The 27400-nt window shown below is 40.3% G+C and overlaps 1 protein-coding gene across 3 annotated transcripts in view; it reads left to right on the forward strand.

The window, feature by feature from the left end:
• The first annotated feature begins 3006 nt into the window (after positions 1-3006).
• The window catches only part of LOC126776197 (sodium/calcium exchanger 3), a 167874-nt gene continuing 143480 nt past the window's right edge, over positions 3007-27400 (forward strand). For all 3 annotated transcript variants that reach the window (XR_007669938.1, XM_050498496.1, XM_050498497.1), the window contains exon 1: positions 3007-4718. Coding sequence is in view for 2 of the 3 variants with exons in the window: in XM_050498496.1 (XP_050354453.1) it covers positions 3055-4718 (1664 nt within the window). In the remaining variant the exon portion in view is untranslated. The remainder of the gene's footprint in view (positions 4719-27400) is intronic.

Below are 27400 nucleotides of genomic sequence, written 5' to 3' on the forward strand. Positions count from 1 at the left end.
TTGCTGCTTCAACGCAGATTGGTGGATATACAAACTATACAACTTTTTTTTACATATTATAGGTAGGTGGACGAGCTTATGGGCCACCTGATGGTAAGTGGTCATCAACTCCCATAGACATTGGCATTGTAAGAAATGTTTACCTTCCCATACATCGCCAATGCGGCACCAACCTTGGGAACTAAAATATTATGTGTCCCTTGTGCCTATTATTACACTGGCTCACTCACCCTTCAAACCGGAACACAGCAATACCAAGTACTGCTGTTTTGCGATAGAATATGTGATAAGTGGGTGGTACCTACCCAGATGAGCTTGCACAAAGCTCTACCACCAGTAAACAACTTATTTGAAAGAAAATACATATATAAATTACATTTAAGCAACATGATAATCCATAGCAAGTGAACAAACAGATACCACTTAAAATTTGAAATTACTTGGTCTAGGAATAAACACACACATTCAAATAATTTAGTTAAAAGTCTTAAAAATATGAATTTCATTATGTATTTGTATTTTAGATTTTTCGTTCTGTATTTCGAGAAAATAATATTACAAATGGTCAACACGGATTTTCTTTTCGACTGTGATTGATTAACACAGAGTAAAATGAGATCGTTTTCATTATTTAACGCTTCCGTTTATTTTGTGAAAAGTCAATAATTCCAAATCGGCTTTTATTTTATCCACAGTTTCTTGCATTTGTGATTTTATATTTATACTATATATATGAAACAATGGCTTCGCCAGCGTTAAATTAAGTTTGTGATGGAAATCCTTTGATATCTACCATTTTAACGTTTTTAACGCCTATTTGAATTATACCTACATATTTAAATTGCAGCGGTAGTCTAGAATTAAAAATTTATTGTTGTTTTGGTAACTTAAAAAGAGGCTGTTCTTTTGAAATCATAGCCAGACACTTTCATTTAATTTATCTGAATCTATAAGCCTAAAATAGTGAATAAAAAAGATATGTACGTGAAATTTAAGTTGTTATAACTTTTGATAGTCTAACGATAACCGATTTGAATAAAGTACTAACCTTGGAATATTCAATATTGAATTTTCAAGAAAAAAAAAAATTACCGCAAGAAACCGCAATAAGTGTAGAAACGCAGGTCACAAGTGGTTTTTTTTTATAAAAAAAAATATTATTCTAATTTAAATACTATTTATAAAATAAATAGTAAAATGATGATTAAGTTTATATAAGAGCCTTTTTTTAACGCTGGAAAACAAATTACGCGTTTCCCCCACGGGAATAGTGGGTATGTGGGGCTCGCCGGTGTCCAAGGCACCGAGTGCGCCCCGAACATAGGAATACCCACTAAAAAACCAGCGGTTCCCTTTCCGCCTTAACGAGGAGCGCCACAGGATCGCTTTCGCATGCTACCGTGGCGCTCCATTCTCTAAGCATATATATAAGAGCCTGCCGTAGCCTCTGCATGATATTTATTAATATTTTTAATTGCTCGTATTCTTAATTTTTTATTGTAATTTAATGTTATTTAATAATATTACTATATGCTTAATATTTGCATATAAATCGGTAGAATATACTGATTATTATTCATATATAAATACTAGGTTCCGGCCGCGGCTTCACCTGCTTATCAGAAAGAGCGAGCCGATCTCACGAACTCACTTCCGTGTTGATAATATTTGTAAGTATTGTAATGATCTATATATAGTTATATATATTTTAAATATATATAATCTTAAAATTTTTATATTATCAAGTATAATATGTATTCAGTGCTAAAACAATTTTTTTTCAAACATCGTATAATTTATCCGAAAGTACTTAACTAAATGGCGAAATTTATTAAAGAGCGTATTTTTTATTTGCAGAACGCTTACATAACAAGTTTTAAAATTAATTAGGAGATCTGTTAGAGAGTTAGTATATATGTATATATAGTTATATAGCTATATATTAGTTACTAGCGCTTTATGTACGTGTCATAATTAGGAATTGTTAAAAACCCATTTCCATAGCTCTTTCTTCAAAAATTACTGACGTCCATACAAAGCTTTCATACCCTTTATCACTAACTTTGGGGTTAAATTTTCAAAAATCCTTCCTCCTACTGTGTAAAAGGAACAAATTTTCATAGTGCTAGCCCCAGTTGTTTGTACTGCGTGTTGATATGTCAGTCAGTTAGCTTCTTATCTATTTATTTCTATAGACAATTATATTCATAGATATATCTTAATAGAATATTAACCAGCTCAGTCAAATTTCCGACATAACTGTAAAAATGTTTATTCAAATAAACATACGAATCGAACATGGAACTCCTAATTTTAGTCGGTTAATAAATATTGCTTATATCCTAGCTGAAAATTTCCATTAAATTAGGTTCACTGGTTGCTGTGTGACGCGTATTGATGTCGATTATTAAATATTTATTATGGATTTGCTTGTATAAATTTATTATAAAATATAATTGACACGCAACAATAAAAGTAAAACTAAGCATTCGTGTTAATATGAATGCTGTTAGATAAAAAACAGTTTAGCGTTGTCCAAAGTTACCGTTCATTTCAGGCGATAACGAATACGTATTGTATTTTCAAATCTCGTAATCACACGTCAATTTGTTGATTTATTTATAAATATGTACGTGTGTAATCGATTATAATTATCTTTTAATAGTAATACGTCGCATGCTATGCTTGCGTGTCGAGATACATAGTGTACTGTGTATGTTTGTTTCTTTGTAAATTACGAAAAAGTTTTATAAGATCAAACTTTTAATCGCTACAGTAAAAATGGTTTAACACGGCTTACCGAGGTCATAGTAACCAAACTGGATACTTTAATAAGCCTGCTACACTTTGTACGTAACTAATAAGTTTTTTCTCAAACGCCCAACTTTATCACCCACGACGCTAATAAAACTTCATCAGAGGTACGTGCGAGGACGGATCCGCAGCCGCTTTTAAAAGCCTTAAGCGAGGGGGGTGTAAGGCGTCGCGACGCTCAGTCGGGCGCCGGCCTTTGGCAGCGCCGGTCGCGCACATGGCCCGTGCCAGGTAAAGGGCATGCGGCCCGCGCTCGCCGCGCTCGCGGCCTGCTGCGTGGTGGCGCGCGCCGAGCTGCCCTCCGCGCGCCTTGCCTCGCGCAACACCACCACCCAGCATGTGCTTCAATGTTCCGAAGGGCTCATCCTTCCACTCTGGCTGCCTCTTGAAGATGTTCCAACACTTCAAATTGCCTTACGAGGCTTAGTTTATTTTTTAACTCTTATGTACCTTTTCATTGGAGTATCCATCGTCTCCGACAGATTTATGGCTGCGATCGAAGTCATAACATCAAGAGAAAAGGAGGTGCGCGTGCGACGTAATGGAAGCGAACAAATTATTGTAGTACGAGTATGGAACGAAACCGTTGCAAATTTGACGTTAATGGCCTTAGGGTCGAGTGCACCTGAAATATTGCTATCAGTCATCGAAATAGCCGGGAAAAATTTTGAAGCTGGAGATCTAGGACCGGGTACAATCGTCGGGTCGGCGGCCTACAATTTATTCGTGATAATCGCAATCTGCGTTATGGTGATACCAGACGGAGAAGTTCGAAAAATTAAGCATTTACGAGTGTTCCTTGTTACTGCAACCTGGTCAATATTCGCCTATGTTTGGTTATATCTTATATTAGCAGTAATATCACCGAGTGAAGTCGAGGTTTGGGAAGGCACCGTCACATTTTTATTTTTCCCTGCCACCGTAATGACAGCGTATATTGCAGACAGAAGGCTTCTAGTTTACAAGTATCTAAAGAAAGGATATCGAGTCAATGAACGAGGTGTTATCGTAGAAGCCGAAGGTGACGGTTCCGTTGAGATGGCTTTAAAACCGAATTCTGATGAATTTGCATCGGATGACGAAGAAGGTCGGGAGTTAGATAAGTCGCGAAAGGAGTATATTTCAGTGCTACGTGAGTTACGAAGACAACATCCTGAAGAAGATTTAGAAACAGTAGAGCGGATGGCGTTGGAGACGTTGATGTCTCGCGGACCGAAATCGCGCGCTTTTTACAGAGTTGCCGCAACGAGAAAAATGACTGGAGGAGGTGATTTTTCTCGAAAAATATCAGAGAGAGCACAGAGTGATTTGAGTGAAGTTAAAGCTGAATTACAACGGCGAGAATCGACCTCTGTAGCAGTTGAGCCAAAAGGGCCAAACTTGCGTTTCGATCCCGATCATTACACCGTAATGGAGAATTGCGGATCTTTTGAAGTGAGAGTAGTTCGTCGTGGAGATCTAAGTGGCGAGGTCACCGTACAATACAACACTGAAGATGGAACTGCCGAGGCCGGATCAGATTATGTTGCAGCACAAGGTTCTCTCGTATTTGGACATGGCGAAACAGAGAAGAAGTTCACTGTCCAAGTTATTGACGACGATGTATTCGAGGAGGATGAACACTTCTACGTTCGCTTGACAGCACCAAAAGGCGCATGTTTAGCTTCACCATCTACAGCAACTGTAGTGATATTGGACGACGATCATTCTGGAGTGTTTTCATTCCCTCAGAGGGATTTTGAGTTAATTGAATCGGTCGGGACTTACGAACTGCGTGTGGTGAGGACGGCTGGTGCTAGGGGCAAGGTTCGAATTCCATACTGGACGGAAGACGGTACAGCAAAGAGCGGTGCACAGTTCGAAGCCGTGCAAGATTCCATCGTTTTCGAGGACAATGAAACTGAGTAAGTACAATTTAATTTAAATGATTTAATCTATATTTCCATTAAATACAGTTGTTTTTTTATATATTAATGATATTTTATGGAAATATACAAATTAATGCTAAAAGTAAACGTAATTATTCAGTATTAGAAATTACTTCTTGTGAAATTGTAGGTTTTCCGTCGGTGAAAATAAATGTTGAGGTTTTTCTAAGTACATTCCCAAGGTTTATCCGATCATTTATCGGGTTTCAGTGCGCGTGTACATGCTCGTTACAATCTAGATTTTTCTTTAACTTCGTATTATAATAATATTGCTATTTAAATTTAAAACTACTATAAATAATGTAATAATTTTAGTATGTAATGATTTCATTTGAATGTTATGTTTTATTTTTCTTCTATTATATTAAACACTTCAAATGTGTCGATTTTTTAGTTATTATATAATTATATATCGGCACTAATATATGACCGATTTTCAATTGGAATATTCGCGTTACAATAACCGTGCAGTAATTGCTATACGATTAAATATAGTTTATAATCGTTTTATTAAATTTGAATTAAATAATTTAATTTGTAAAACATTATATTATAAAATTTAAATAATAAACATTAAGTGACCTTTCTTCGAATCCACAAAAGTAAAAACGAATCAATTATTTTTATATATTTTTCAATCAGAAGAATAAGGTGCTATCCGTATATATGCAATATAATTTTTTTATATATTTCTATTCTAAAACATTTATTATTGTTCTCTAAATCTACTAAATGAGAAACTTGATTATAAATAAAATCAATTATATTAAATAATTTCATTACATATATAAAATAAAATATAAAATGTATATAACATTCGTGAATGGTTATGATAATATTCATGAATCTATTATTGAGTGTAGTAAAATAATTAAGACACTCGTCAAGAAATCTTCTTACCATTGGTACAAAGTTTGTAAATTTTCCATCACTGAACAATGGGTTCGAATTTATACCACCACTTTGTTCCAGTAGGGGAAACCCCTGCCAAAGTTTGGCAGAATGACGAATGCCATTCACACTTACATGGTCAATTTCCAAATTAATCATATAGAAAATCAAAATATAAGTTTATCTGATAACAAAACTGCTTATATCAACATAACCATGAAATATTAAATATAATTTATACTCTTTAAGTTATCATAAAAGTTGCAATATTATAAGTTAGATTATTGCACAAGTAAGTCGTAACTTATGTTTTTAATAGTAAACATGGTATATAAATTAGTATTTACATTGTACCCTATCATGATTTTATTTTTCGTTTCATAACTTTGAATCAGTCGCTTTTTTAGATAGGATCTTTCAATTTGTTAACTTAATAGTCTGTCCGTTTTACTTCGTATAAAATATATAATAGGTAGGTAATGTTCACGCAAAACAATATATTCAGCATAGTATATTATAGTAACAGCCTGTAAATATCCTACTGCTGGGCTAAGTCCTCCTCAAATCGATCGAAATCGAATTGTTCCAAATTTCAGCTTTCTAAGCTCAGTAGTTTTGGCTGGGTTAATAGTTAGATAGGGCGTTACATAATGGTCGTCATATTTTGCAATTCCTTAAAAGATTTTGTAAATAAATACAATCCTTACTAAAATTATAAATGCGAAAATTAGTTTTTTTGGTTGTTATTCTTTGATGATTAAACTAAACATCGAATATTATAAAACTTTAAATACAGAAAAGAACATCACTAAAACCTCCCCCGTCCCCCTCACGCGGGCGATCCGTGGGCGGCAGCTAGTTACCTATACGACTCCTTATCACCACTGCAATTATACTAGAAAACATTAAGTACAAATAAAATCAATCGGAATGATGCAAACTCATAGATTACGAACAAAAACAAGCATTGTTTTTCTCACTAATGAAGTAAGAAAAGAAAGAAAGAAGAAATAAAGTAACCGTTTGGAGTTTATTTCACGAGGCTGTTTAAAACGGGTTATCTGTCACACATGTGTCAAATTTTCATCCGACACATGCTGTATCTTCACGACGTTTCCCTTCGTCGAGCACGAGATGAATTATATACACAAATTATATCAAATATCAGAGGTCCAGTTTCGAACGCGCTGTTCGGCTAAGATTCAGGTGTTTTTACCAATGACGAGTCATTTATTTGCCTTAAGAAATAAATAAATTACTCTGTAACATAATTCAGTATGCTTGAACAATTTATAATATATATGATGTCATATCTTATATTACATTGGTAATGCGTCATGAGTATTTATTTACGTTATATACTGTGTAAGGTCACATCTTTATAAGGTTACATTTTGAAGAGCCGGTTGGCGTGGTTGGTAGATACCTGCCTTTCACGCCGAAGGTCGTGGTTTCGATTCCCACCCAGGACAGACATTTGTGTGCATGAACATATCCGTTTGTCCTGAGTCTGGGTGTAATTATCTATATAAGTATGTATTTACATAAGAAAAGTAGTATATGTAGTATACCAGTTGTCTGGTTTCCATAGCACAAGCTCTGCTTAGTTTGGGATCAGATGGCCGTGTGTGAATAATGTCCCAAGATATATATAAAAAAAAGATATAATCTATGTAAAGGGCTACACTTACGGACTTGCATATACTCGTAAACATAGCTTAACACTGATTTATCACTTTCTAACATTATTGATTTGAGATTCGTAAGAAGAAGACACATGCCGTTAATATTTATATCCCTTAATAAAACTTTAATTATTAAAAAAAACAGATAATTATTAATATAAGCTGATAAATTACGTGCTCTTGTACAAAAGTGTGTATTAATACAGTTATACCGCTTACAAATACAAGTATCTATAAAGTACGTATATATATATAGGCCTCTGCATCTTTGACAGATGATTTAAGCGGCATCGCGAAGGCACTTGCGTTCACTTATACATAAAGTATGTATAAGTACTTAATTATTGACACTCAAAGTAAAAAATACCACCATATCGGAAAAGAAAAGATTCAAACCTTAGGAGAACTCTAAATATAAAAATGAAAAAACCAAGAAGTGACCGTTTTAGATAAAGGAGTTAAACATAAAAGCACATTTAGAGTAACCGTTAGAAAACTAGACATTACTGGTTATTATCGGTTAAACAATTAATATAAACGATGACATTAACGGTTTAACGATGCACATACTAAAAATAAAAGTAATTAAAGTAAAAGTAATTTCTTGTATAAGTATATGTGAAGACATATTACATATTTTTATTATGTTTCTAGGTATTTTTTTTTTATAGAATAGGAAGGCGGACGAGCATATGGGCCACCTGATGGTAAGTGGTCACCAACGCTCTTAGACATTGGCATTGTAAGAAATGTCAACCATCGCTTACATATCCAATGCGCCACCAACCTTGGGAACTAAGATTTTATGTCCCTTGTGCCTGTAATTACACTGGCTCACTCACCCTTCAAACCGGAACACAACAATATCAAGTATTGCTGTTTTGCGGTAGAATATCTGATGAGTGGGTGGTACCTACCCAGACGAGCTTGCACAAAGCCCTACCACCAGTAAATTTAAAGGTATTTAAAAGATTGTAATTTTAAGTTGTTACTGTATAGTAACAGCCTGTGAATGTCCCACTGCTGGACTAAGGCCTCCTTTCCCTTTTTGAGGAGAAGGCTTTGGAGCTTATTCCACCACGCTGTTCCAATACGGGTTGGTGGAATGACAAAATTATTATTATCTTTAATATTTTTAATAGAGATTTTCAAGGTTGGCAATTTGCGTTATAACACTGTTTAATATTTCTTTCTATGAACCGTAGTCACCACTTACTATCAGGTGGTCCATTTGCCCGACGTCTACCTATATTATAAACAAAAGTAACTACACAATTAGTGAAGGCATAAACTATATTCGTAAGACCATAGTTAATGATATTTTTTATATAATGATACGTCTGAAAGATTCTTATTATATAGAACAGTGTGCTTAAATCAAGAATCTACTAATGAACTTGGACCAAATTATATGCTTGGCTTAGAATTAAATATAATAAAAAAACATCTTCGTGAATGAAAGTGAAGAGTATGTCATCTCTCTGCTTTCATAAAAATATAAAACAAAACTTTTTAAACTTGGAACGAGTTACAGATATTCTTTGTCCAGTTGTGGGACGTTTGCAGGCGGTTACAAAGTCTATAGTACATATAACTTTATTGTCAGTCCGTTCAATAATCGTTCTAATATTGTATGGTTTCCTAACCTTTGCAGTACTCGTTTGGTTTCACGGTAAAGCTAATAGAGTCGCATCTGACGTCATTCATTTAGCTATAATTCAATAACTTAGTAGTACAAATTAATTCAATATATTGCAAATTGAAAAAAAAAACATATAAATCATTATAAATATGGATGAATTAATTTAAACTGATGATTTTGTTCTCAAATCCGATTTTGGACATGGCGGCCATTCTCAAGAGAAACAAGTCAACGGGACATATTACACTGAACAAGTATATACACAAACACAAGTGCACTCTCATAATCCTATGGGACGGCAAATCGGACATTGTAAAGAGTTTAGGCGCAAGACCAACGGCTCTACGTGATAAGATATTTAATACTATTGTATATTTAATAATAATAATAATATCCTGGGACATTATTCATACACGGCCATCTGATCCCAAACTAAGCAGAGCTTGTACTATGGAAACCAGACAACTGATATACTACATATATTATTTTTCTTTTGTAAATACATACTTATATAGATAATTACACCCAGACACAGGATAAACAGACATATTCATGCACTCAAACGTCTGTCCTGTTTGGGAATCGAGCCCACAACCTTCGGCGTGAAAGGCAGGTATCTACCAACCACGCCAACCGGCTCGTAATAATTTTGATAAGATATTTAATTATATTTAATTAACATACGGGTCTGAAGTGCATAATGTGTCCCTTGCATGGCTAGTCTCTTGAGACTGGTCACCAGGTCCAAGTTATTCAGGAGGACATTCTTAGTAAATTTTCCCAAATTTTTGTTATAATAACGCTGCAGAATTGTTGATACATATTTCATAAGCATGGTGAACACTTTTGACATTTAATACATATGAACTCAATGCCGAAACGTCAAGTTAGCTATGCTAAGTTAAATAGATATTTAATTTTATTAAATAGATATTATTTTCAATATCAATATAGTAACCTCTTTAATTGCGTACTTTTATCGAAATTAATATCTTTGATTGACATGACACACTAGAGTGTATACACTTCCAAGTACTAGACTGAGGTCTGGTACTTAGATTTTTCGACAGAAAAACCCAAATATTTTTATTCGCATGACCTGGGATTTGAATCCAAAATTTTGAGATCTGCAGCCTTATATAGCGACTAGAGTAATGAGACAGTCAATCATTGATAGTATCAAGTTTCTGAATTATCGTACAATACTTCATTTAATAACTATGATCATAAATCCGCATAATATCGACGGATGAAATCAGAAAAATAAAGTGACATGAACTAGGTATCCCGGCCATTAAATTCCGAAATTGACATTACAATAAAAACTCCATTATACCACATTATCGATTTATTACCTAGCGAGTGGAAGTATAATATTTTGTTATTTTTATCATCGCTAGTGTTCTTTTAGGAATGGCTTAGATTTCTCTTTTATTCCTTATAGGTTAGCAGGTATTAAGGTATGTGATCACCATCGCCCTTAGACATTGGCGAAGAAATATTAACTATCCCTTACATCGCCAATGCACCATCTAGCTTGGCATCTAAGATGTTAAGTTCTTTGTGTCTGTTACACTGGCTCACCATACAAACCAACACATCAATACTACTACTGCTGTTCGATGTTAGAATATCTGATGGGTGGGCAGTACCTACCCACTAATAATAAGTAGATATATCTGTTATTCATTTGATACTGCTGCACTTAAGTTGAAGATTTATGGCTTAACCCTTTACGCTGATTTATAAGTGGTTTGTATAATACACATGTGGCGGAATTTTATCTGACACACGCACATGCATATGTTATCACTAGAAGGATGAATTATACATGCAGGTATCACTAGGAGGACAGGAATGAATTATAAACACAAAAAAAGCACGTGAAATTTTTAGTGGTGCTTGCCAGAGTTCGAGTCTTATAAATAATGTGTCATTAGGTTAAAAATGCTGTCTTCTTCTTTCTAGTGACAAATGTATAATGACAGAAAGAGCGAAATCAGTACGTTTACTATATTAGTCATTCGTTCAACGAAAATTTTAAGGTTATTTTATACGTAAAATATATTGTTTTTGAATTGTAATTTATATTAACTTTTACCACAACAATATTAATACTTTTGTAAAATTATTATTAGCTCACGTACTTCGATCGAAAGTATTTCATCAATTAAAAACGAAACGAATAAAAACACATTAATAGCAAGTATTTCAATGAAAATATTGAATAAAGAACTACAAATTTTTACCGTGCAGTGACGGTGAAAGAATACACGAGAGCGGATGCACAGCGCATTGTAGAGATTGGTCATGACCTTGTTTCGCATCCTAGGGGCTCCCGTAGCTTCTGGCGTCTGACCAAGTCTGTGCAAAACAATTTCTGCCAACCTTCGCTGCCACCGCTCAGAAATCCGGACGGATCGCTAGCTCACAGTCCGCAAGAGCAAGCTGATCTCCTGGCTAAACTCTTTGTCGACAATTCCGTCATCGATGATTGTAGTGCGCTGCCACCTGCAATACCTTCATGTGGCCATACGATGCCTGACATTAAAATCAGGCAACGTGATGTGCGTGCGGAGCTGCAATCACTTGATGTACGGAAAGCTAGCGGTCCCGATGGAATACCAGCCATAGTGCTGAAGAAGTGCGCAGCGGAGCTGTCTCCTGTATTAACGCGACTGTTCCAACTTTCTCTCTCTTCGGGATGTGTGCCGGAGGCTTGGAGAAGAGCTAATGTGCAAGCGGTTCCCAAAAAAGGGGATCGACGTGAAGTGAAGCTATCGACAAGCATGGAGAATCGTTGGCTGTCAGCTTCGATATCTCCAAGGCTTTCGACAGGGTCTGGCACAGAAGTCTTCTCTCCAAGCTGCCGGCATATGGTCTGCCTGCTCAGCTATGCATCTGGATTGCCAGCTTCCTACACAAGCGTAGCCTTCGTGTTTTAGTAGATGGTTGCGCTTCACAATTTTTAAAAAAATTACCATTGCATCAGCTGGTAAATTTTTTTTTCAAAAAATTTACCAGCCATAGTGCTGAAGAAGTGCGCAGCGGAGCTGTCTCCTGTGTTAACGCGCCTGTTCCAACTTTCTCTCTCTTCGGTAAGTGTGCCGGAGGCTTGGAGAAGAGCTAATGTGCAAGCGGTTCCCAAAAAAGGGGATCGGTCTGACCCGGCAAATTATCGGCCAATAGCTATCACCTCAGTACTTTGTAAGGTGATGGAACGGATTTTAAACAACCAACTGATCCATTACCTAGAAGATCACTGTCTAATTAATGATCGTCAGTACGGGTTTCGACCAAAACGGTCCACAGGTGATCTTCTAGCGTACGTAACACACCTCTGGGGTGAAGCTATCGACAAGCATGGAGAATCGTTGGCTGTGAGCCTCGATATCTCCAAGGCTTTCGACAGGGTCTGGCACAGAAGTCTTCTCTCCAAGCTACCGGCATATGGTCTGCCTGCTCAGCTATGCACCTGGATTGCCAGCTTCCTACACAAGCGTAGCCTTCGTGTTTTAGTAGATGGTTGCGCTTCACAATTCTATGTAGTGAATGCTGGGGTCCCCCAGGGATCTGTGCTATCTCCCACACTCTTTCTTTTGCATATCAATGATATGCTCTCCCTTGGGAACATACATTGCTATGCAGATGATAGTACAGTGCATGGTGGATACCACGGACGCGCAGTGGCTGGGCGGGCGGAAACTGAGGAGAGGCGGGAGAATCTTGTCATTGAACTCGATAGGACGTTAGATCTCATCGCCAAATGGGGCTCTGATAATCTTGTTGAGTTTAATGCCAAGAAAACACAGGTATGCGCTCTCACGGCGAAAAAGTCAACATTTTCCCCTCTTCCCTCCCTCTGTGGTACTCCGCTGGTGATGCAAAGCAAAATCACCATGCTGGGTATTGACGTTCGCTGCGACCTTAGTCCAAGGGATTACATCGAGGCTGTTATAAAAACAGCTTCACGGAAACTCGGAGTTCTGAACAAGGTGCGGCGCTTTTTCACGCCACAACAACTGTGCCTGCTGTACAAAACACAGGTACGGTCTTGCGTGGAATATTGCTCGCACCTTTGGGATGGCTCCGCTAAGTACCTACTTGAGGCCTTGGACCGGTTGCAGCGACGTGCCGTACGCATTATTGGCGACGTAAAGGTCACAAACACCCTTGAACCTTTACAATTGCGTCGTGAGATAGCAGCACTGAGCGCTTTCTATCGACTGTATCACGGCGAGTGCTCTGAGGAATTATTCTCTCTAATTCCTGCTTCCCCCTTCCTTCTTAAGTCCACGCGAGCTGGTTCTCGATGTCACCGCCTAACTGTGACATCAATTCCATCGCGAACAAAGAAATTTGGCAACTCCTTTCTTTGTCGCACTTCCAAAAAATGGAATTCCTTACCAGCTCACGTATTCCCCTCCTCTTACAACCCGGGTTCCTTCAAACGAGGCGTGAAGAGGCATCTTGCGGGCCGGCAAGGCGAAGGCGGCTAGTGCAGAACGTTTTTCCCGTCTGTACTGGCCGTCGTCGCGTTTGGACTCTACTACCACTTACCATCAGGTGGAGTAGAGTCATTTGCCCTCCCGGCGATATAAAAAAAAAAAAAAAAAATTCTATGTAGTGAATGCTGGGGTCCCCCAGGTATCTGTGCTATCTCCCATACTCTTTCTTTTGCATATCAATGATATGCTCTCTCTTGGGAACATACATTGCTATGCAGACGATAGTACAGTGAATGGTGGATACCACGGACGCGCAGTGGCTGGGCGAGCGGAAATTGAGGAGAGGCGGAAGAATCTTCTCATTGAACTCGATAGGACGTTAGAGCTCATCGCCAAATGGGGTTCTGATAATCTTGTTGAGTTTAATGCCAAGAAATCACAAGTATGCGCTCTCACGGCGAAAAAGTCAACATTTTCCCCTCTTCCCTCCCTCTGTGGTACTCCGCTGGTGATGCAAAGCAAAATCGCCATGCTGGGGATTGACGTTCGCTGCGACCTTAGTCCAAGGGATTACATCGAGGCTGTTATAAAAACAGCTTCACGGAAACTCGGAGTTCTGAACAAGGTGCGGCGCTTTTTCACGCCACAACAACTGTGCCTGCTATACAAAACACAGGTACGGTCTTGCGTGGAATATTGCTCGCACCTTTGGGATGGCTCCTTGGACCGGTTGCAGCGACGTGCCGTACGCATTATTGGCGACGTAAATGTCACAACATCAATTCCATTGCGAAAAAAGAAATTTGGCACCTCCTTTCTTTGTCGCACTTCCAAAAAATGGAATTCCTTACCAGCTCACGTGTTCCCCTCCTCTTACAACCTGGGTTCCTTCAAACGAGGCGTGAAGAGGCATCTTGCGGGCCGGCAAGGCAAAGGCGACTAGTGCAGAACGTTTTTCCCGTCTGTACTGGCCGTCGTCGCGTTTGGACTCTACTACCACTTACCATCAGGTGGAGTAGAGTCATTTGCCCTCCCGGCGAATATAAAAAAAAAAAATTAAATTACAATCAAATATATTAACATACTAAGTTTCTATAAAATATCAAGAATAACAATAATACTATATATAGTACGTAGTATAATTTGTGATTATAATTCATCTCGTGCTTTATGATGAAGGAAAACATCGCGAGAAAACCTGCATTGAAATTCTGCCACATGTGTATTCCACCAAACCGCATTGGAGCAGCGTGGTGGAATATACGCCAAACCTTCTCCTCAAAAATGGAGAGGAGGCCTTTAGCCCAACAGTGGGACATTCACAGGCTGTTTCTGTACGGTATATACATATTAATTGAAATTTAACTTAATTAACAAGTGGTAAAATCGAGTATATTATTTAGTATCTTACTTAAGTACGATAATTAAATCATTTGTAATTGATATTCTCTAATCAACCCTCGTCAAATTGTTCTTGATTAATTAGTTCGCCGTCAAGTTTCGGCCTTACTTCGAATGAATTGATCATTTCTATTCTAGTATATATATAGCCGAGATGGTCCAGTGGTAAGAACGCCTGAATCTTAACCGATTATCGTGGATTTAAACCGGGCAAGCGCCAATGAATTTGCATGTGCCTCATTTGTGATTATTATTATTATTTTTTATATGCCCCGAGATGGCAAATGACTCTACTCCACCTGATGGTAAGTGGTAGTAGAGTCCAAACGCGACGACGGCCAGTACAGACGGGAAAAACGTTCTGCACTAGCCGCCATCGCCTTGCCGGCCCGCAAGATGCCTCTTCACGCCTCGTTTGAAGGAACCCGGGTTGTAAGAGGAGGGGAACACGTGAGCTGGTAAGGAATTCCATTTTTTGGAAGTGCGACAAAGAAAGGAGTTGCCAAATTTCTTTGTTCGCGATGGAATTGATGTCACAGTAAGGCGGTGACATCGAGAACCAGCTCGTGTGGACTTAAGAAGGAAGGGGGAAGCAGGAATTAGAGAGAATAATTCCTCAGAGCACTCGCCGTGATACAGTCGATAGAAAGCGCTCAGTGTTGCTACCTCGCGACGCAATTGTAAAGGTTCAAGGGTGTTTGTGACCTTTACGTCGCCAATAATGCGTACTGCACGTCGCTGCAACCGGTCCAAGGCCTCCAGTAGGTACTTAGCGGAGCCATCCCAAAGGTGCGAGCAATATTCAACGCAAGACCGTACCTGTGTTTTGTATAACAGGCACAGTTGTTGTGGCGTGAAAAAACGCCGCACCTTGTTTAGAACTCCGAGTTTCCGTGAAGCTGTTTTTATAATAGCCTCGATGTAATCCCTTGGACTAAGGTCACAGCGAACGTCCATCCCCAGCATGGCGATTTTGCCTTGTATCATCAGCGGTGTGCCACAGAGGGAGGGATGAGGGTAAAATGGTGACTTTTTTGCTGTGAGAGCGCATACCTGTGTTTTCTTGGCATTAAACTCAACAAGATTATCAGAACCCCATTTGGCGATGAGCTCTAACGTCCTATCAAGTTCAATGACAAGATTCTCCCGCCTCTCCTCAGTTTCCGCCCGCCCAGCCACTGCGCGTCCGTGGTATCCACCATGCACTGTACTATCATCTGCATAGCAATGTATGTTCCCAAGAGAGAGCATATCATTGATATGCAAAAGAAACAATGTGGGAGATAGCACAGATCCCTGGGGGACCCCAGCATTCACTACATAGAATTGTGAAGCGCAACTAAAACACGAAGGCTACGCTTGTGTAGGCGGCTGGCAATCCAGGTGCATAGCTGAGCAGGCAGACCATATGCCGGTAGCTTGGAGAGAAGACTTCTGTGCCAGACCCTGTCGAAAGCCTTGGAGATATCGAGGCTGACAGCCAACGATTCTCCATGCTTGTCGATAGCTTCACCCCAGAGGTGTGTTACGTACGCTAGAAGATCACCTGTGGACCGTTTTGGTCGAAACCCGTTCTGACGATCATTAATTAGACAGTGATCTTCTGGGTAATGGATCAGTTGGTTGTTTAGAATCCGTTCCATCACCTTACAAAGTACTGAGGTGATAGCTATTGGTCGATAATTTGTTGGGTCAAACCGATCCCCTTTTTTGGGAACCGCTTGCACATTAGCTCTTCTCCAAGCCTCCGGCACACATCCCGAAGAGAGAGAAAGTTGGAACAGGCGCGTTAACACAGGAGACAGGTCCGCCGCGCACTTCTTCAGCACAATGGCTGGTATTCCATCGGGACCGCTAGCTTTCCGTATATCAAGTGATTGCAGCTCCGCACGCACATCACGTTGCCTGATTTTGATGTCAGGCATCGTGTGGCCACATGAAGGTATTGTAGGTGGCTGCGCACTACAATCATCGATCACAGAGTTGTCGGCAAAGAGTTTAGCCAGGAGGTTGGCTTTCTCCTGCGGACTGTGAGCTAGCGATCCGTCCGGATTTCTGAGCGGTGGCAGCGAAGGTTGGCAGAAATTGTTTTACACAGACTTGGTCAGACGCCAGAAGCTACGGGAGCCCCTAGGATGCGAAATAAGGTCATGACCAATCTGTACAATGCGCTGTGCATCCGCTCTCGTGTATGCTTTCCTACAGGACTTGGAATTTTTATTGTAGTTTGCTTTCAGTGAGTCAATGTTAGATGCCCCGCTAATGCAGCCGTTGATCCACGCGCGATATGCCGCCTGCTTGGATGTTACAGCGTCGGCACATTCACGAGTGAACCAACGGTTACGCGTACCCCTATTAATGAGATCTGAGCTAGGAATGTAGTATTCCATTCCTAACATGATCTCATCAGCAACAGCAGCGGCACTAGCTGTCGGGTCATTCTCACTGAAGCAACGTTCCTTTCAAGGGATTGACGCATAGTAATCGCGCATACCGTCCCAATCTGCCGACTTATAGTGCCAAACGCGACGTTTGCATACCGCTGATAGCGGCAGCTTGGCCTGTGACACTTTGGTGGATATAAGGCCGTGATCCGAAGAACCAAGTGGAGCTTGAACCACAACCTGATATTCCACCGGGTGAGAAGTCAGCAGAAGATCCAGTAGAGAAGGCGCTTGCCCATCAATGTCAGGGATCCTGGTGGGCTGATCAACCAGTTGGGTCAAGTCGTGTGTGAGAGCAAAAGCATGAGCAGTTCTTCCAGCATGGTCAGTTTTGAGGGATTTCAACCATGATTCATGGTGAGCATTAAAATCCCCCAAAAACACCAATTCCGTGTTAGGAAACTGCTCTTGCGCAGCATCTGCCACCCGACTAAGATGGTCAAATAATCGGCTTGACTCCGAGTCACCATTGTGGGATCTGTAGAGGCACACGTAGACTCGACTCTGACGAATCAGGTCCACACGTACCGCTAACATGGAGAAGGAGGGGTCCTCCAAGCAGCACAAACGGTGACAATAAACATCCGCCCTGACGAACAAGCATACTCTGGCTTTCGCTTTAAAAGATTCTTCAAGCATGTAGCCGGGATAGTTAAGGTAGCTGGTGTCGGCAGGGCGGAGTATTTGCGTCTCCGTGAGAAACAACATTGCTGGCCGTGGTGTCTCGAGATGGTGGTGGACAGCGTTGAGGTTAGCGTGGAGTCCTCGGATGTTAGAGAACTCGACCTCAAACAGCGTGGGTATGGTGGGGGTGTGCACCGCTGAACGACCGTTATTTCTTATTTGCGCTACCATTTGGAATAATAAGGAAGAGACGTGAAGCGAGCGACGTATTGCCACGATAGGGATGGGCAAAGTATGGAGGCGTGTTTTCCCAAATGGTTGCCAAAAGGGAAAATATACTGATCCGCCGGACGGAAGGGCCCACGAACCCCGCCGGAAGTGGCCGCCGGGAACCCACCTTCCGGTCACCAATCGGCACGACGGTCCTCCCCGAGATTATGCGTGGCCTGGTGGGGCAGCCTCGCGAGCTGGTTAGGCACGCTCGGGCCCCTGTACTATGCAACAGGCGGCCAGCGGAACAGCCGTTTCTTCAGGTCTCCCTGTCCGGCAGGTCAATACAGTTTCCCCGGCATTGGTTCAACAGCCGTCTCCACTGAACCAACACCCATCGTGACAATACTCGCTCGAGCACTGGCTGTACGCTGGCTGACCTCGAAACGCGGCTGCAAGCCACTTCACGAGTTTTTCACCATGCGTACGGTGGTAACAAGCCAGGCGGATGTTAGCATCATACCACCAGATGAGCAGATGGACGCTCAGATATCCCTTAGTCGCCTCTTACGACACCCATGGGAAAGAGAGGAGCAGTAAATTTATACTTTCTCCGTCACCGCACGGATAACTTTCTCCGTCACTGCACGGATATATTATAATTCATCTCGTACTTAACGGTTAAGGAAAACATCGTGAGGAAACCTGCGTGTGTCTAATATCACTGAAATTCTGCCACATGTTGATTCCAACAACCGGCATTGGAGCAGCGTGGTGGAATAAGCTCCAAACCTTCTCCTCAAAAAGGGAGAGAAGGCCTTAGCCCAGCAGTGGGACATTCACATGCTGTTACGACTCTATTAAAGTAGTCAAATGTTTTAAGCATATATTAATAGATACATTTTCGTTTGACGTAAATTGAAACTGAAGAGTATTTTTTTCATACAATTACATTCTCGATTTGTATTTATAGTAAAAAAGCGTCACCATAATAGCTTATAAAATATTCAATATAGACTTTTTTATAACATAGATATAGGCGGACGGGCACATAGGCCTTCTGAAATGGCCATTTTCATTGGCTATTGGCACTGTAAGAAATATTAACCATTCCCTTAAATTGTCAATGCGCATAATACGATACGAACATTATATGATTTTTAAAGACTATTTTTCCATACCATCTTTACATACCTACTCGATTTCTTATTATACAAAAAAACGCGTCATCGTAAGAATTTAACATTTAAGCATAGCACATAAAGAATTTTGAAATATTATTCTTCAACTAAACATGTTAATACTGTTATATTTTTGTATATTTCATTTCACTAAGCATTGTGCATTTTCTGTAGTATTCTTCAGCGGAATATTTGATGCCATAAGCTATTTTTCTTTTCTTGATTCTCTCTTTCTGACATAAATTATTTGACATTTGAAAGAAGAAGTCCGAGCATTGTGTAACTACACAACCGATATACTACTTTATTATTAAGGGGATAGACGACACACTTTATCGACGTCTTTCGATATACGTAGCTTATGATTGTAAGTAGTTCCCTGTGACTGTAATCGCTTCTTTGGTTATGTAGCTTGGTTTTAGGCTGCATAATCCGTGATCCTAGGTTCGATTAACCAATAAAAAATAAAATCTGTCCATAAATTAAATTTTAAAGTTTGCAGTATTGACATTCCAGACCCTTGGAAATTGGTCCTGTTCACTCCCCGTCTCTTTATGGTTATGTCAGATTGTAGTATTAGATAAGAGTGGGAGGATAAATTGGATGCGTACTTTTGCGTTATCAACTAGTCTTCGCTTAGAATAGCCACCGTGACCCAGATAGGCCTTGAGGGCATCATCATCATGACTGTAATGACACCGATCATACATATCCCAATTTTAAAAGAGACCATTACACGAACATACATTTATTTTATACATTTATTATTTTATTAGTGGTAGAGCTTTGTGCAAGCTTGTCTGGGTAGGTACCACCCACTCATCAGATATTCTACTGCAAAACAGCAGTATTTGGTATTGTTGTGTTCCGGTTTGGAGGGTGAGTGAGCCAGTGTAATTACAGACACAAGGGACATAACGTCTTAGTTCCCAAGGTTGGTGGCGCATTGGTGATGTAAGCGATGGTTAACATTTCTTACAATGCCAATGTCTATGGGCGTGTGTGACCACTTACCATCAGGTGGCCTATATGCTCGTCCGCCTTCCTATTCTATATAAAAAAAAATCGTATTCCAACCACAAGAGAAACCCAAATAAACAACTTTGACATTTAATTGACGCGATATCATTGGTAGACATCTTAAATAATGTGTTATATTAATTATGGATTGGAGAAATAATGGCGTTTTGAATATCGGAGACTTGTTATCGACACTTTGGAAGTAAAATCGAAGTGGATATAACTTGTTAAGTGGAATAGTATTGTATTATAAATAAAGATATATGAATCAAGAACTATTTGTAGCAAACAGTATAGAAGATCTATTATCAAATCGCATGGTATATCTAAGTCTACGGTTTGTTTATCTTTGCTCCGTCTTTGATTGCTAGTGAGTGTGCTTAGAGAAATTTATTTTGTATTGTAACCTGTCCCCCACTTATTTATGTATTTTTTTTAAAACGTCGAAGAAGTATCACATGTTTCACGGAAGCCACAAAAGATGTTAAATTGAAGTTATTACCAACGGGTCGATGGGTCGGTGGATCGACCTCTTTGTATGATATTACGAAATAATCCCAGATTTTCGGCCGTCTTTCGTCACCTTAAACGCTTACAGTGGATCAAAGGAAACCATTTAGGTGTAAGAATTTGTGTTGTTGTAAATCTCTTTAGTGGAAGCGTTTTAGTAATACTAGCATTAATAGCCTTGGGATTTAAACGATCGCCTCCTGACCATTTCTGTGTAATATTGATATATACATATATATATAAGTGTCAGAAGAGCTTGTAACTAATAAACGATCGGTTACTTGTACATTTGTTCGGTAGATATAAGAACGGATAATAAAAGAAACGCGTGACAGTAATTAAAATGTTACGGAACGACGCCACATCGATATTTATAACTGGAGACAGAACGAATGCACATTACATCGCATAATGCGCCTCGTTAAATATAGCGCTAGAGACATTAATATTACAAACGTCAAATCGCGGCCAAAACGTTATAGCTATTGTTTATAAGAAAAATAGCTCCGTGATGAAATTAGATTGGATAGAATTGGGTCAGTTTTCATTCATATAAAGTCAATTTTGATATTGTGGTTTTATAATTTAAATTAAATATAAAACCAACGGTTTGGAATTTTAATTCTACTGAGTTACTATTTTGAAACAATCGTATTTTTTATAATATAGAGAAATACGGCTGCTTGAAGGTCAAATAAAAACTTTTTCAACAAACAAATCTTTGCCATTCATCTATTAAAATAAATAAAGTTTAGTAGACCACCGGCACCACGCGAGTTTGTTTATTTACTTTTAAATATATATATTAGATTGGAGATCCAAATAAATAAATAAATATATTTCAAATATATATTGGCTTCATAATAAGTTTATATTAACGAAGATTGGGACACGAAGAGATTTATCATACCTGAACCGCGTTTATTAGTCCGCGTTTTCTGCCACTTTTGCTTTTAACTTAAAACGTCGGAATCTAGAGCCTAGATTGATATAATAATTAAAGAAAACATTTAATGCTACCTATTCGTACGTATATTACATAACAGCGCGAACGTAATGTACCTTTACGCTTGCAGCTAATGAAGTGTCTATGAAATGGGTGCTATTACGTATAACGTAAGTTTAGTTTATAAAATGAAATTAAAGCGAAGCCTGACATGCCGAAATATTTACACTGTGATGCCCTTATAAATATCAGTCACGTCCATTCTCAAATGAGAATAGCCAGAACAGGATAAATTATAGCGCTCGAATGTGTTAGAAAACACAGGTGCACTTAAATAGATAAATAGATAGATAGAAAACACTTTATTGTACATAAATATATATATACAACCTAATTAGCATACAACTTTGGCGGCCTTATCGCTACATAACGATCTCTTCTAGGCAACCAATACTTTGTATTTTTCCACTATTTTGTATTAATAATGGGACAGCAATGAAATGAAGCGCAGGCCCAACGGTTTTTCAAACTTTCGATGCACGGGATTTTGATGTAAATACAGTGTTTTGGGAGTTATGTAAATTCTCGACCGAAAAACTTAATAACCTTTATATTAACTTGGTCTGGGGTTTGAACACAGGACTTTGGAATGCTGTCATTTATGTATGCCATTAGACAAACGTTATTCAAGTCATTTGCACTAGATAACGGTTAAAGCTGAATAGACAAGGTATACACTTGGCACGGGGCCAAAACATTTGCATATGTTTGTTTATAATTTTTATATTTATACTAAATTTAATTACGCTCGAGCGACGACAGAACAGATCGTTAGTATAAATAAAACATTTATCTATATATAGTCGCTTACGGTTTCGACCGCGTTAGGAAATTTGAAGTCAAAAATCTTAATTCAGTATGTTTCATAAGTGCATTCGTTACACTTTTTTTTTTAATTCTTTTTTTAATTTTAAAGAGGGTTTTTTCTAACAAGAAAATGTCACCCTCATAGTTCTACACATTTTTCTTTTGCTATATAATTTAGAAAATAATTATAATAACTATTATTATCTACCAGATTTTGTTGTCTACATTTAATACATTTAGTTACTATTTTAAGTAATGCTTTGGATGCGTCCGAAGTCGGAGCTGAAAGTACACTATTATAAAAACCTACTTTATACGTAAAATTAAACTTATGCAAAAATTCTAACCTTTCCGCCTCGTTCCGAACACACTCCCTGATTACATGTACAGCATCTTCAACTATACCGCATACATCGCAATTTGGTGATGTTGTCTTATCCATCCTATATGCAAACTTATTTAACGGGATGTGTCCCGACCGAAGTCGAAAAGCTGTTACCATATCACATTTTGGCTCCATCTATCAAAGTATACCCTGAAGGTTCTGGATGGATTGTTTTATGCCAGATGCCTTTAGTCAGAGAACGCTCGTCAAAAAACTCTTTCCATAGATGATTGCATCGAAGTTTAGTTTCATATAGAATGTCTGTAAAATGAGGGTTATAATCAGCTAAAATTCATTCAATGGTTGCTTGTTTGGCTAATGCGTCAGCAATTTCATTTCCAGGTAGAGTAATATGAGCAAGTATCCATTGCAAGATTATATTCTTACACTTGATTATCGATTGTCAAAAATCTACTACCGGTTCGGAAACAAACACCTTATACCTGAGAAGATCCGTCGTAAGAAACAGCCTATCCTGGCCCATATTCTTCCTTGGGGTTTAGTTTTTTCTTATAAAATTTCATCAAAATCGGTTCAGTAGTTCAGCCGTGAAAGCATAACAGACAGTTACTTTCGCATTTATAATATTAGTATATTCGTAATAAAGCTGGATATAAAATCTAATGTCGTATGTCGTTACTACCAAGTGTTGTAAATGCGTCATAAATTTCTAACGTAATGCGAAGTTTCTTTCGCAAACTGTTCTCATATCAAGATAAAGCTTTCGTCCCATTTCGGCTCCAGTTTTGAAAAAAGTATTTTCAGTCGTAAGTTAAGTCAAATACGATTTTATATTTTTTAATAGTTACCAGTGTGTTTGGCACGCGTAAAAAGAGCTTCTATTTGTATTATGATATATTCTTAAATAATTATATTTATAAGCAAAAATGTAAATAAATATCGAGACGAGCGTTGTCTCCGTGTTTAGTCATGCACATAATCTTATTCAACATAGAAATATACTTACTTATTGATTGTCAAATTAGAAACTATGAACGGTTCGGAAAAGAAATTCCCTGACCTGAGAAGAACCGGCGAAACACTAAGGTCTTCTTTTATCATGTCTTGTAATTAAAATTGAAGGGGATACCATTTTTCTTTTTAAAAGTTTAGTTTTCATTATTATTTTTATTTTAGTTTAATAAATTTTTGTTCATTGTTTTTTTTTTTTGTTTTGTAACTTGAAATTTTGATTTGTCTTTTATTTGTTTTTTTTTTTTGTGCTATAATGTACATATATGTTGCCTTATTGTTCATGCAGTTATCACCTGTATCTCTCTCACTCATTGAGAGGGGCTCGGGTTACGTAGTGGCAGGGTGGAGAGAATTCGTTGTTGTGGGTACGTACTTCTCTCCCAACCGCGGCCTGGCGGAGTTCGAGATTTATCTCGGCTCGATCAGAGCTGCGGTGACCAGGCAGTCACCGAGGCCGATACTGGTCTTGGGCGACTTCAATGCTAAATCACGTGCCTGGGGCAACCCTGCCACGAATCCGCGAGGAAGGGCTATTCAGGTGTGGGCACTTCTCTCCAGCCTGTCCCTACTCAACAGGGGGCAGGTTTACATGTGCGTGCGGCAACAGGGGGGGTCCGTGGTGGATCTCTCTTTCGCCACCCATGTTGTAGCACGCAGAGTGTTGAATTGGAGAGTAGAGGAGGAGGTGGAGACTCTGTCGGACCATAGGTACATCCGGTTTGAGATCTCTACCTCTCGCAGGTCGGTGGAACCCTCTAGGGTGCCAACCACGCTTCCAAGGTGGTCTCTTAGCCAGCTAGATCGTGAGCTGGCCAGGGAGGCTGCCATCGTACAGCGATGGGGTTCCACAGGAAGGTGGGAGGGTGCCAGTGCAGAAGAGCTAGCGGGCCACATGCGCAGTGCCCTCAAAGAGGTCTGCGATGCTGCCATGCCTAGGTTCCGGCATAGAGCTCCGCGCCGGCAGGTGTATTGGTGGTCGCCCGAAATAGCAGAGCTTCGGGCGACGTGCAGCCGGGCGCGAAGGGCTTACGTCCGTTGTAGGAGGCGCAACGGTTTTGATGCGGACTTGGAGGGACAGCTATTGGCCGCTTATCGTCAGCTGAAAAAAGACCTACAGCTGGCGATAAGTCAGGCCAAGGAGAAAGCTAGGGAAGAACTACTGGCGGGCCTGAACCAGGACCCCTGGGGGCGTCCGTTCCGCGGTGTGCCTGGAAAATTCCGCACGCAGGGTGCCCCCGTGACAGAGACAATGTCATCGGATCTCCTCCTGCGCCTGGTCGGGGAACTTTTCCCCCATTCAGGTGAGCATGTCCCTCCACAGATGGTCCCTCGCTCTATGATTGACGACACAGTGGCTCCACCACTGATCACGGAGCGGGAGATGGAGGTGGCCTTCGACCGCTTGAGGGCCAAAAACACTGCGCCGGGCCCAGACGGGATTCCAGGGCGTGTTCTATGTGACGCTCTGGAATACCTAGGCGTAAGGCTTCGGGAGCTGTTCGACCAATGTCTGTGCAGCAGGCAGTTTCCGAAGCCTTGGAAAGAGGGAAAGTTGGTCTTGTTGCCAAAGCAAGGTCGACCGCCAGATTCTTCCTCGGCATACAGGTCGATTGTGCTGCTGAACGAGACGGGCAAATTCTTCGAAAAAATTCTCGCTGCCAGGGGACGGTGATTAAGGTGCAGGCCCACATGAAGTATCTGGGCCTGACCCTGGACGGAAGATGGAGCTTCGGGCAGCATTTTGTCCAACTTGGCCCGAAGCTCATCAACGCTGCTGCTGCCTTAAGCCGGCTCCTACCAAATGTAGGAGGGCCGGAAACGCCATGCCGGCGATTATACGCCGGTGTTGTGCGGTCTATGGCTCTGTACGGTGCTCCCATCTGGGTGGACGCTCTCACCGCTCGGAACAAGGTTCTCTTGCGAAGGCCGCAGAGAATCATAGCGGTGAGGGTGATACGCGGATATCGTACGGTGTCGTGGACGGCGGCAACACTTCTCGCGGGCGATCCGCCTTGGGAGCTCCAGGCGGAGGTGCTCGCGGAAGTGTACCGGTTCCGGGCGGAAGTGAGGTTGCGTGGCGACCGTCCAGGGTTGGAGGAGATGCTGCGAATTACGACTCTCGCCCAGCAAGCCCTGATTCGCAGGTGGGAGGAGGATCTGAGGTCCCCATCAGCAAGCCTGGCGACAGTGGAGGCGATCCGTCCCCACTTGAGTCGCTGGGTAACGAGAAAAGGCGGCACACTGACCTTCAGACTGACTCAGGTGCTTACTGGACATGGGTGCTTCGGTAAGTACCTGCACGGAATAGTCAGGCGGGAGGTAACGCCCTCCTGCCACGAGTGTGGTGCGCCTACGGACACGGCATGCCACACTCTGATGGAGTGTGCCGCTTGGGGGCCTCAGCGCCTTTCCCTGGCGACTTTAATCGGCGGAGACCTTTCGCTGCCGAGCGTGATAAATGCCATGCTTGGTAGCGAAAGGTGCTGGATGGAGATGGTCTCCTTCTGCGAAAATGTCATGTCGCGAAGGAGGCCGCGGAGCGGGAGCGCGAGGAGAGTGCCTCCGCTGACCCGCTTCGTCGAAGAAGACCGGGGAGAAGACGCCAGCGCTATGCGCATCTTCTCCTCCCGCCGTGAGTGTCGCCGGGGCCAGAGGGTCTCTGTACCCCGAGTACCCCCTAGGATTTGGAGGCCCGCAGAAGCGGGCCAACCGTCGGGACGGCACGGTAGTATGCGCAAGCGATCCCGTGACGTCCCCCGACAAGATGGAGTGGGTACCGCTGGTTCTTAGTGGGTATTCCGGCGCCTTCAGCGCCGGCGAGTCTCACATACCCCCCCACCTTATGTGGGGGAAACACATAAATGTGTTTTTCCAGCGAGAAAAAAAAAAAAGTTATCACCTGTAATTGAGGTACCACTTCTTTCATTTTTTTTTTATGAACTGTGTGCTTTCATGTATCTGTGTGTGTTCTGTTGGTGGTCTAATAAATAAATAATAAAAAACTGTTTAATCTAAAAATATAAACTTAAAAACGTCTATTACGTTGTATATCGACGATTATAAACAAAACGTTCCCAAACACTCATACATAAACATATTCATATAATTCAACAAACATATTCATATTTATATAATTTTTAATATAATGTTCTAATGTAATATAATTCAGACTATATAGAGAATAAAGTTCAATTCGTTGTGACAAACAAATTGTACAAAAGTTTTTTTAATAGTTCTTGTACCTACAAGAGATATATTCTGTTGCAGATTTATTTTTAAGATGTACAAATGTTATATAAAAACTCTTTTTGCATTTATTACAGCTTCAGCATGTTAGTGTTCGAAAGGCAGTCGACTAGAAAGTTCTCTCTTCGACTACGTTCATATAATATTTTTAGGAATCAGGAAGGAAATAGGTTTTTTAAAGAG

This window comes from Nymphalis io, chromosome 19 (genome assembly GCF_905147045.1).
Source record: "Nymphalis io chromosome 19, ilAglIoxx1.1, whole genome shotgun sequence".
In the NCBI taxonomy this organism is placed as follows: domain Eukaryota; kingdom Metazoa; phylum Arthropoda; class Insecta; order Lepidoptera; family Nymphalidae; genus Nymphalis; species Nymphalis io.